At 36.9% G+C, this 13,103-nt stretch overlaps 1 protein-coding gene across 3 annotated transcripts in view; it reads right to left on the bottom strand.

Moving 5' to 3' along the window:
- The window catches only part of cep192 (centrosomal protein 192), a 101,809-nt gene extending 89,418 nt beyond the window's left edge, over positions 1-12,391 (bottom strand). For 2 of the 3 annotated variants that reach the window (XM_059022705.1, XM_059022707.1), the window contains exons 1-4: positions 12,275-12,391; positions 12,054-12,102; positions 6,959-7,150; positions 6,291-6,401 (exon numbers count right to left, since the gene is read on the bottom strand). In XM_059022705.1, coding sequence (XP_058878688.1) covers positions 6,291-6,401; positions 6,959-7,128 — 281 coding nt within the window. In that variant the 5' untranslated portion in view covers positions 7,129-7,150; positions 12,054-12,102; positions 12,275-12,391. The other variant, XM_059022706.1, reaches the window with a different exon arrangement.
- Positions 12,392-13,103: the final 712 nt, after the last annotated feature.

The raw sequence follows: 13,103 nt of genomic DNA, 5'->3' as shown, positions 1-13,103 counted from the left end.
CTATAATAAGATCTGAAATGGAAAATTACCTATATGGTAACAGTATTCTGGGAGACAGTCAGCATGGCTTTAGGAAAGGGAGATTGTGTCTACCTAACCTGCTTGATTTTTTTGAAGATGCAACATTGACAATGGATAATTGCAAAGCATACGACATGGTTTATTTAGATTTCCAGAAAGCTTCTGACAAAGTCCTGCATAAAAGATGAATCCTCAAACTGAATGCAAAAGGGATTCAAGAAAATGCATGCACATGGATTAGGGAGTGGTTAACATGTAGAAAACAGAAAGTACTGATTAGAGGAGAAACCTCAAAATGGAGCAAGGTAACCAGTGGTGTACCACAGGGATCTAGACAGCATTCAGAACTGGGCAGACACATGACAAATGACATTTAATAGAGAAAAGTATAAGGTACTGCACGCAGGCAATAAAAATGTGCATAATGGCTGAATGGCCTCCTCTAGTTTGTAAAATTTGTTATCAATTGACATCGCTGAAAAAAAATAAAAATATAAATCTGCTACATTGCAAAGTAAAGTAACCTAGCTAGTTCAACATCATTAGCTAATCCGTGAAAGCATTTTTTTTTTGGTTAAGGTGGAATTTCCAGTTGTGTTGGTAAAGTTCAATGTTCTCTAGTAAAATCACGGAATCCGTGTCCACCGTGACTTAAATCACAGCCTTACTGACAATCAACCAGGTAAACGTGCGATTGATAATGATAGCAAGGTGACATTTGTGCAGCGGTTTCTGAAGGACCCCTAAACTGGTTACTAAGCAACCCAGCTCAGAGCTTTTAGTATGTCAGTTAAAATGCCACAATAAACTGTCTGTGAAATACAGTATTATTTAAAATTAAACAGGAAAACAGACACATGGTATTGACATATTTCATAAACATTCAGGGAGTATCCATTTATTTACTTAATAAAAATCGTAGTATTATACCCCTTCGCCGTAGTAGAATCTCCAAAACAGTAGCTGCTACGGCCAAATTGTAGCAGCTGGCATCTCTGTACGAATTATTTCTAAACAATTAAAATCGCTGCTGCGATGCTGACATGCCAACTTTTGCAACACAGCCCGAGAAACCACAGGAGACTCCTTCAAGAGTTCAACGTGTTTTATGCAAGTCACAGCATAATCATCTACTCACAACACTGTGCTACGTGACCTGTTTTGCTTTGAAAAGCAATCTCCGTTCATCTTTTGAAAATACTGTATCCCAATTAAAATGGCAAACAGCATTGGAAAGAAATGTCTCCCAGAGCTGATCCCATTTAAGCAGCAATCCCGATTGGGCCCAAATGCTGACTAGAGCAAATGTGGTTTCTACTTCAATGCTGCAATTTGGCACATGTTGGGTCTCAAATTAACAAAATCATAAACAAAAATGTTACTTGCGGAAGTGAAACGTTGACACAGGCGTGGCTGTTTTTAATTACCTTATGATTTCAGGTACGTGCCTGTAACGTAAAATGTCACTGGCTGCAACTTTTTTTTATATTTAAAAAAAAAAAAAAAAAGTCTTCAAATGCTGCAAGTACAGTTGTAGACAAAAGTATTGTCACCCTACACTTTAAAAATATCTTTATAGCGCCATTCACTGTGGACCACCATCACAAAGCACTTTACAGAGGTAGGCTGTGAACTGTGCATTATATGCAGTCACTTACATAGGACAAAAATAGTCTTGAATGATCTTATAAACACTTAGTGAATATAAGCATTTAGTGAACATTAGCCACTAAATATGACAAATATGAAAATAGACAATTTCTGGTAGCAACTGTTGTCACAGGAACATCAAGCTGCTTGGAGATGGTCTTGTAGCCTTTACCTTTACCATGCTTGTCTATTATTTTCTTTCTGATCTCCTCAGACAACTCTCTCCTTTGCTTTCTCTGGTCCATGTTCAGTGTGATGCACACAATGATACCAAACAGCACAGTGACTACTTTTCTCCATTTAAATAGGCTGAATGACTGATTACAAGATTGGAGACATGTGTGATACTAATTAAAGAAACTAATTAGTTTGAAATATCACTATAATCCAGTTACCAACAAATGTGTCCAGGCCATTTTAGAATATCTTTGTAGAATAAGCAATAATTCATCTCTTCACAGCTTCTTTGCTTTATTCTATGACATACCAAAGGCATGCAAGTATACATGATAAAATAGCTTTTAATTTAGTCACTTTTCAGGAGGAATGAAGCATTATTTCAATGAGCTGTAAGGGTACCAACAAATTTGCGCACGTCTGTCTGTATGTGTGTGTGTGTGTGTGTGTGTGTGTGTAATATATATATATATATATTACATACTGAAGCAATTTCAAAATACTTGTTCAGGAGAAAAGTATTGGCTGGCACCTCTGCTTTAGTATTTTGAGTGCTCAGTTCACAGACTGAATACACAATGCATGGCTAAAGCTTTTCTCAGATCAATCCAAACCATTTCTATTGGACTGAGATCTAGTGATACAAAGGCCATTCCAAAACTTATCTTAGTTTTCTTCAAGAATTCCAGTTTATTTAGCCAGATGCTTTGGGTCATTGTCATGTTGGTAAATGAACTGTCTGCTAAATCAGCCTATGAGCAGATTGTACCATTGTACGATGTTTGGATACCTGGCTGCGTTCATTCGATCTTGAAATCACATGCATTTCTCCAGTCCCTGAACTGCATACCCCCATACCACAAGCACAGCAGATCATTTTGTTCAGGAATGCTTCAAATTCCTGGTCATATTTCTTAGCTTAAGTTTGTTTTATGAATTCTGTAAAAAGCTGTTTGCAATAGGGTCTAGTTGTATAGAACTGTGTTGTGTCCTTTGTAGTTTTCAGGCACCATTATGCCTGATGCTTAAAGTCATTCGTTGGCTTTTACTCCTACCTGCTGTATCTGTAATTCTTTGGACGTCCACATTAAGCATTTCAGTTGAATTTGTTGTGTGGTACTTCTTGATTATTGCGGATTGTGGTTTTGGAATTCCACATTTCTTTGACACTGTAGCCATTTCCTTTGTTGTAGTTTGCTGGAAGTGCTTTTTTTTTTTTTTATACAGTGCCTTGCGAAAGTATTCGGCCCCCTTGAACTTTGCGACCTTTTGCCACATTTCAGGCTTCAAACATAAAGATATGAAACTGTAATTTTTTGTGAAGAATCAACAACAAGTGGGACACAATCATGAAGTGGAACGAAATTTATTGGATATTTCAAACTTTAACAAATAAAAAACTGAAAAATTGGGCGTGCAAAATTATTCAGCCCCTTTACTTTCAGTGCAGCAAACTCTCTCCAGAAGTTCAGTGAGGATCTCTGAATGATCCAATGTTGACCTAAATGACTAATGATGATAAATAGAATCCACCTGTGTGTAATCAAGTCTCCGTATAAATGCACCTGCACTGTGATAGTCTCAGAGGTCCGTTTAAAGCGCAGAGAGCATCATGAAGAACAAGGAACACACCAGGCAGGTCCGAGATACTGTTGTGGAGAAGTTTAAAGCCGGATTTGGATACAAAAAGATTTCCCAAGCTTTAAACATCCCAAGGAGCACTGTGCAAGCGATAATATTGAAATGGAAGGAGTATCAGACCACTGCAAATCTACCAAGACCTGGCCGTCCCTCTAAACTTTCAGCTCATACAAGGAGAAGACTGATCAGAGATGCAGCCAAGAGGCCCATGATCACTCTGGATGAACTGCAGAGACCTACAGCTGAGGTGGGAGACTCTGTCCATAGGACAACAATCAGTCGTATACTGCACAAATCTGGCCTTTATGGAAGAGTGGCAAGAAGAAAGCCATTTCTTAAAGATATCCATAAAAAGTGTCGTTTACAGTTTGCCACAAGCCACCTGGGAGACACACCAAACATGTGGAAGAAGGTGCTCTGGTCAGATGAAACCAAAATCGAACTTTTTGGCAACAATGCAAAACGTTATGTTTGGCGTAAAAGCAACACAGCTCATCACCCTGAACACACCATCCCCGCTGTCAAACATGGTGGTGGCAGCATCATGGTTTGGGCCTGCTTTTCTTCAGCAGGGACAGGGAAGATGGTTAAAATTGATGGGAAGATGGATGGAGCCAAATACAGGACCATTCTGGAAGAAAACCTGATGGAGTCTGCAAAAGACCTGAGACTGGGACGGAGATTTGTCTTCCAACAAGACAATGATCCAAAACATAAAGCAAAATCTACAATGGAATGGTTCACAAATAAACATCCAGGTGTTAGAATGGCCAAGTCAAAGTCCAGACCTGAATCCAATCGAGAATCTGTGGAAAGAACTGAAAACTGCTGTTCACAAACTCTCTCCATCCAACCTCACTGAGCTCGAGCTGTTTTGCAAGGAGGAATGGGCAAAAATTTCAGTCTCTCGATGTGCAAAACTGATAGAGACATACCCCAAGCGACTTACAGCTGTAATCGCAGCAAAAGGTGGCGCTACAAAGTATTAACTTAAGGGGGCTGAATAATTTTGCACGCCCAATTTTTCAGTTTTTTATTTGTTAAAAAAGTTTGAATTATCCAATAAATTTCATTCCACTTCATGATTGTGTCCCACTTGTTGTTGATTCTTCACAAAAAGTTACAGTTTCATATCTTTATGTTTGAAGCCTGAAATGTGGCAAAAGGTCGCAAAGTTCAAGGGGGCCGAATACTTTCGCAAGGCACTGTATATAAAAGACTGAACGTTAAACTACCACACATTGTGTATTTTGGCATGTCATATTAAATTAGTGGCTAATGTTTACTAAATGCTTGTATTTAACATGTTTTCTTGAATTATTACATTAACTGTAGGTTGCCAATACTTCTCTGTGGCTGTAAATTCCTACATTGAACTTTGTTTGATTGAATGAGCAGCAGGCCACACTGCAAGCTTCAATGTGAAAGCTGAATATTAAATTAACAAACAAACAATGACATAATATTTGCAGTCTGCTTCACTAAAAGTAAAAACAGGCTTCTGTTATTTTGACCGATTCTCTATTGCCTTTTTTAAATGAATATAAAATTTAGCAGGAGAGAATAAAAACAAACAAACTGAAAAACTATCTACCTATATTTTTTGGAGTCTCCGCTTAACTGCCAAGAAGCTTGTTTCAGTCACTCCTTTCTAAGCTGCTAACGTTAGCCATTATATATTCATTTTAAACTGTTTAAAAGCAAACCATGACAAAACATTCTAAAAGCATGAATACACCGAGCAAAAAAGGGGAGGGGCAAAATATATAGGTCACCGCCCCCCCCCGCCCATCAAAGTGGGGAGGCACGTGTCCCCTTTTCCAGATGGGTTAGATGCCTATGACTGTATGGCGTTCCTTATTTTCCACCTGAAAATTCAAAACAGAAGTATTTTTTGCAGCCTTTTTGTCCTGCCTTATTATGATAGTCCGGGAAGTTGCTACATTAGATGTAGTTTGCAACTGTGTTCACCAAGTCTCCTCCCACTAGTACAAGGCTGTTGCAGTTTTCATAGTAGTTTTCTGTAAATCTTCCTTTCCCAGTGTCTTGTGCTCTCCCTTTCCAAGTGGACAGGCATGCTATTCATTTTTTATTATTATTATTATTATTATTATTATTATTATTATTATTATTATTATTATTATTTATTTCTTAGCAGACGCCCTTATCCAGGGGGACTTACAATTGTTACAAGATATCACATTATTTTTACATACAATTACCCATTTATACAGTTGGGTTTTTACTGGAGCAATTTAGGTAAAGTACCTTGCTCAAGGGTATAGCAGCAGTGTCCCATACCAGGGATTGAACCCACAACCCTCCGGTCAAGAGTCCAGAGCCCTAATCACTACTCCACACTGCTGCCCTTTTGCATTTATTTATTTTTTAAATGTGGTTGACAGACAACAGGTTAAATTGGTAGGTTAGGCTGAGGGGGAGGGGGACTAAGACAGCACAGAGAAATCCTAAGGATCAAGAATCCAGTCGCTTATTCACCGTACAAGAAATTAATTTCTTTATCGCAATATCATGGGATTTATCAACAACAATACAGATATCAAAACAGATATTGGTGCCCATCACCAATTACTTGCCAATATATAGCTGGTTTCATAGACCCTGATTAGCATCAATATTAAAACTATCCAATGTTACTTCAGTTAAGGTTGTCAGAGATAACAGCTAATCTGAATCTGTGAAACCAACTGATACATTCATTTAGATTTAAAAAAAAAGTGTAAGTAAATTTAAATGCATACAAATAAACATATTTGTTTAGCAAAAACTTTATTACTTACAAATCATCTTTGAAACTGAGGGCAAACTTTCCTTTCTGTGCATTCATGGACTCCATTAACGGGAGTGAAAATTGTCCATCTTCCAAATATGATGCCTGGATATCAGGAACCCTGCAGTGACATTGTAAAGTTAAACAGATATTTTCCAGCATCAATGTGTTCTGGGTTATATATAAAAAAAAAAAAAAAAAAAAAAAAAAAAATCAGGTCTGAGGTTGGTGACAATAAACCTCCAAATCACACACCATGTTGAAATCCAAGTCTGTTCAGTCAATCTGAGTAGTATACAGGCGAGCCCTATTCAATTAAAATAGCATAAGGTAGCTTCAGTCATATGAGCCAATCATATTTGTTACATTACTTTCAAAACACATGTATAAATAGCAGCAGTTGTAGCACAGAAACTGATGCTATTCTATCTGTGCATTACGCTGTGATCAATGCAAAAAAGTAAAAAATAAATATAGCATTGCATACAGTGTTGGTAGGACAACAGTTTTGGTTTGACTTGTATTTAGTCAAACAAGACACCATGCACTGGCAGTAGCATAACTGCCAACATGGTTAGAAACAAAACAAATGGTGTCACAATATGTAGTACACAAGACCAGATGCAGCAACAGGAAGTCAAAGCTTAAATCTAGAAAACAAATTCAGTGGCAACTCACCTATTGTCGGATTCGGGTCTAATTTTAGCTATAGTGGAAGCAGCTACGGGAAGTCCCAGATTGGAGCAGAGTGTAACATTTCCTAGAACTCCACTACTGTTACTACCCAGGGAATTGGAAAGGAAGCTTGGAAACGACTCGTCTTCAATGTTGCGGAAGCTTTCCGTCATATTGTGGTGATGTGCTCCACTTCTGCCGAAGACAATAAATATAGTTCAATAAACTGTGAAGGTGACTATGCAGACATGGTTGGGGTCAATCCCCCTGTACTGCCTTGAAGGAAGGAATTGATTAAAACGGAATGGGAATTAAAAAAAAAAAAAAAAAAAGTAGAGTAGATAAGAAAAAAAAAAAGAATGGAAACCCAGCTCGGCACTCGCTAATAGCAAAGGGAGGAATCGGGGCACAAACCAATGAATCTTAAGATACTAAAGTTCAAGCTGTCCAGTGAAGGACAGAAAGGGTTGCCATGCTGTGTAGAACTTTTTGGTAGACCCACGTAAAAGTAAATTTAATTTTTTCCAATTTGAGAAATTGCATGACATCCCCAATCCAACAGATGTATGAGGGAGGGGCTGACTGCTTCTAATTGAGCAAGACAAGGCGTCTAGCCAGCAATGTGGTAAAGGCCAAAACAGATTGTAATCTAGTTAAAGGGATATTGTCAGGAACTACTCCAAAAAGAGCTATTAAAGGGGATGGGTCAATGGATAATTCAAAAACATTACAAATGGCATAAAAAAAAATTCTAAAAAAGAACCAACCTGTAACGACCAGAACAAATGTAAAAGTGAAGCAGGTTCTTGTTTGCATCTATCACAGGTTGGGTCTAAATCTGAATAAATTTGACAGCCTAACCTTTGACCAATGAATACGATGTACAATTTTAAACTATCAACCCATGTCTGGCACAAATCGAAGACTATCCGCAACAATATGGAATCCCATACAGCCTCTTGTCATTCTATACCAAGATCCCATTCCCACAAGGTTTTCAAAGTTGAAAGTGAAGGAGTTTGTAAGGTAGAGATAAACAGAATATATCTTAGATATTGCACCCTTCGGATCAGTGTTCAAGTCTAAAATAGCATCAATAATGGACTTGGGGGTGGGGCATACAGGCAAATTGCATTGTTCTAGCTCGAACAAAGTTACGAACTTGTATGTAGCAGAAAAAAATTGTTTTTTGGCAAGTAAAATCTTTGGCAGAGCTGTGCGAAGGAGGCAAACTGATTGTTAATGTACAGGTCCTTAATAGATTTAAGACCTTTGGTGTGCCAAAGGCGAAAGGCCACATCACCCAGGGAGGGGGAAAACAAGTGGTTAGCATCTGGTGGAGAGTTAGAAAGGGACTGCAAGTCAAATGTCCGGCGGAACTGTATCCAAACTCTTAAACACTGTCTAACAAGAGAGTTTGTGTTAAATTTAGTAAAAGGGTAAAAGGGACGGAAGAGCACAGGAGGTAGCCTCCATGTGAATTCACGCTGAATTATGGCATAAATGGAACTGCATCCAATAAAGCATACTTCGAATATTAGCTGACCAATAATAACAGAAAATTAGGTAATGCCAAGCCTCCCAATTTTTGGTCTCTGAATATGGACCATGCCAATCCTGGGATTTTTTCTTTTGTTCCAAACAAAGGACAAGATGTTCTTAACTAGCACATTTAAAAAAAAAAGATTTGGGAATAAAAATTGGAATGCATTAAAAAAAGATACTGTAAAACAAACAATTGCCGGGTCGCAAATCGCCTGTCTCCAATACGCACCGGGTCTGCTGCCAAGTATTCTAAATAAACGCTGGGTCTCTGTCATTGCCATTGAAGCTGTGGAAGATGAGGAGGAGCTTGCGTAATAAAACTGCTAATAAGTGACAGCGATGAAAGTGACTCAGGGTTAATAAATAGAAAACACAATTTAAAGGTGGGTCTACATGTAATGCACATTTGTTTAATGCAGTTATTGTTATTAAAAGTTTGATAATTTCAAGCGTGGTTTAAGTAGGTCAGATACAAACCTCTTGGTGTATTTTAACGTGTTTTGTTGTATTAACAATGTACAAGTTTGAGATTAAATACATTTTTGCTACTTCTACTTTATTGTTCATTTTTAAAAACATTTTAGATGTTTGTATTATTCTTATTCTCAATGGTAGATTGAATTCCGTTTTTAAATACAAATTCGTACTTCTTGTTCATTTGCCAATGTTTTGCGTACCGTATCCTTGTTAACCAGTGCATATAAAAAGACTAATAATAACTTAGCTTTATACTTTAAGGTGCACAATACAATGTAATTTTTTTATAAAAACAACAGTTACTTAGTTCCCATTGACACACATTTTAACAAGTTGCTGGAATGTTTAAATTGAGTTATGATGTTGCTACAAGGTTGTGTGTTAGCAGCTTCTAAATGACTGCATGTGAAGCTAGTGATCTAATATAAAACGCCAGTCTCCAATATGCACCGGGTATGCTGGTAAATATTGTAAATAAACAATTTAATTTAAGTTTCACAGTAAGAACTTTGGGAGTATATTCATTTTAATAGTATTTCTATGGCCAGGGAGTGAGAGGAATTAATTGATTTTAAAAAAAGAAATTTGGTTAGATTTAGATAGTTTGCAAATTTCAGAATACAAATCCAACAGTTATTATATCAACCTAGAAGCTATTCCAATAAAACTATTGGTATCATGAAAAGGTAACTAGTGCCATATTCCTTCCTGAACTCTCTTTCATGTAGCTGCAGTCCAGGAATTCTGAAACTGCTTTTTTTAATAAAATTACATTCAACTTTATTACAGTATACAATGAAACCATTTAACCAAATAAGTTCATTTCCACATGGTTAAAGTCCAGCGCTTGTAACCAGAAGGTCACCGGTTCAAATCCCACCTGTCACTGGCTGACTCAATGCGTGACCCTGAACAAGACACTTAACCTCCTTGTGCTCCATCCTGCGGATGAGATGTTAAATCAATCAATGACCTACTGTAAGTGACTCTGCATATAATGCACAGTTCACAGCCTACCTAAATAATTGCCTGGCTACTAGGCAAGTTGGGTTTTTCGGTCACAATTGTTTGCACTACAGCTATCCTTACATCAGCCCCAATGTGTTTTAAAGTTTTACGATTTCCAATAAAACCCATTTTGGAATCTGTGTAATGTCATTATAAATGGTGTCATTACCGTACAAAATATCAAACAGCCACACCTGTGTGAAGGTTTTTGTTTATTCTATTTAGCCATATTTTTGTTGGTTGGGCCAGATTACATTTGCTCTATCAACATTTGGGCCGACGGTTCAATCCAGAGAAGCTTGGATGTAAGCGTCTGTAACAAGCTGCTTCCGGGGCATTGATACGCGCATTGTGTACTTGCGTCTGTCACCCAGGTCAACCCTGCTTTATCAAAAGCAGTGAAATCGATCCGCATGACACCGGGTCCTGACTCGGGTAAGTTCCCACCCGGGTAGAACATGCCAGTGTGAAAGGGGCTTAAGACATTAGTGTGGGTATTTTAGCAGCATAAACAATTACATTTTGGATATATTTTAAAAAATTAAAATAGGCCTAAATTGACGATTATGTTTCTTACTTTTGTATGCCCAATATCAGTGGTTTTGGTTTTATTTTGAGGCAAGCCTGATTTTCATAAAAGGTGTTAGTTTGTATAGATATTCATTTATTAAGGACACTAAAAGCATAATTTTGAAGCAAGTGCAAAGTTTGCCCTCATTTTTCTGAAAATAAAAACTTTAGATTGTAAAACTAGCAAGAAACAACTCAAAAGAATAATTGAATTGCTTCGATTTGCAACAAATTTGTTTTTTGATTCTCATAATACTGATTATTATTTTTTCTGAAAAAGAGGGAAAACTTTGCAATTACTTCTAAATCAAACCTGTAATATCACGATACTCAATATATCGTTATCATTTGTGGATTGCTATCTTGATAATGAAAAAAGTTAATATCGTGACATCCCCTACAGGGCACATTTGTATCCACCTCTAACGAACTTTTTTTCTCTCGCGCGCATAAATTAACCTAATTTCGCCCGTTTCCTTACAGTTGTCGAGCTTAATGTAGACAGATATTGTTTCTGGCAAGTTTATGCATTACAGTGCACTTTTTGGAAGTCAGTGGAATTGTGCTACATTTTAAAGACGATACCTGCTGTAAAATGTAACAGCTTTTGCCAAACTGTAGTGTAGAGATCATTCAGTACGACTTTTTGGTCCATGTTTACAAATGCCGACATCCACCTGACGCTGTTTTTATAAATTGCTTCATTACCTGACCACATGCATTCCGTCCCTGTATCGTTCAAAAACAAAATATTTCATTCCCCCACTTAATCCAACTACACGTTACATAAGCAGAATGTTCAGCGAGGTTGGTTATTCAATAGTTATACGCTCGTCTAGCAAATATAAATAAATAAAAATTATATATATATATATATATATATATATATATATATATATATATATATATATATATATATATATATAATTATATGCATCTATATATATATAGATGCAAACTCCCCCAGATCAAGAAAATGTATGTGGTAATTTATTTTTAAACTCGTGACCTCATTACTTATTTTCGCTAGAATCCAGTTTCATGGAAACTGGGTTTAGTACGAGAAGATTCGCATGAGATTACACATTAGATATACACATTAGAGATAGATATAGATAGATAGATAGATAGATAGATAGATAATATGTGTGTGTGTGTGTTCGTCTTGTTGATGGAAACATGATGTTAGAACACTCTGTAATAATAATAATAATAATAATAATAATAATAATAATAATAATAATTTAACAGTAAACTAACACCAATATTTCTTCTTCAGACTGTACTATTTAAACTTAGTAAGCATTTACATTCAGACTGACCCGAGACCCACTGATCAGGCCACACACAGCTCTGGGAACTCGTCTCAGGTCAGAAAAATACTGTGCATGTTGTAATCGCACTCGGCTTACAAAGAGTAATTTGTATTCAAATTTAAATGACAAGACTACCGATGTCGTGTGTGTGTAATATATAAGTGTACTTTTTTGAGACTTACTTTCGTTTTTCAATCTGGTCTTTCTCGCACACCGTCTCCTGCTGTAGTCCTAGAACAAGTTCCAAAGAGACCAAAATAAATCTCCACCTTCTGAAACGTGAACCGCTTCATACAAAACTTCACACACTACATATATTGAACACTTAATAAACTGACAACATGTACACGTTCTGCACTTTTGTAATAAAATAAAACCGGGAATAAATTACTCCAATACAAACCGCCAAAAGTTATCGGGACTTTCTTCTCGTTTACCTAGATATAAACAATCTGAAAAAGCTGCACACAGAGCAGCCATCCGGTAAATTTTATACACAGGAAACCCGCGCCAGCGTCCCCAAATGTAGGCGGGACATCATCAGAGTCATTGTCTCATTGGAGGAGAAGAAATTCAACGGTCATAGAAAAGGTTTTAATTCGCTTATTTTCTTATCAATGTTGCAAAATACTCTCATTCCATTGGTGAAAAACAACATGCTAGCGTGAAGTTTAATACGATGCTTGACAGAACTAACAGTGGATATGGGACCGTTTGTTTAGTGTAATTAGTTTGCATAACTTTCATGGTATGCCAGTATTTGGCTCCCTCTTCTCGTTATTCATTTCCTGTGTGAAAGGGCATTTGTTTTCAGCATGTATTTTATAATACAAATTGAATATAAAACGTGTACAAAATATTTAAAAATAATAATAATAACTGTCCATTTTCTCCAGCTTTATTAATCTTGTGGACATTTTTAATGGGAGTTGTTTTGCGTGTAATCCTTTCCTTCAGCAACATATCTTACAACTATCAAATATATCAATTGGAGCAACCAATGACCTGCATAATATAATTAAGAAACAAAACACCAGAATACAATGTTTCCAGTAACATGAATGAGACATCAACCAACACTGGTAGTATGTCACAGTTTCCTCAATCTCAACTAACGCATTGTTGCCGTTGCTGTTTCGGTGCGTTTTGTAGAACATCTTCTGATTCAGGCACCTTTTAGAACTCAGTTGTTTCATGTGTGTTCTTCTATCCAGTCTGGGCAGTATTTCAGT

This window comes from Acipenser ruthenus, chromosome 4, assembly GCF_902713425.1.
Source record: "Acipenser ruthenus chromosome 4, fAciRut3.2 maternal haplotype, whole genome shotgun sequence".
In the NCBI taxonomy this organism is placed as follows: Eukaryota; Metazoa; Chordata; class Actinopteri; order Acipenseriformes; family Acipenseridae; genus Acipenser; species Acipenser ruthenus.
Note: the sequence above shows the minus strand (reverse complement) of the source record. Positions and strands in the feature narration are given on the sequence as shown.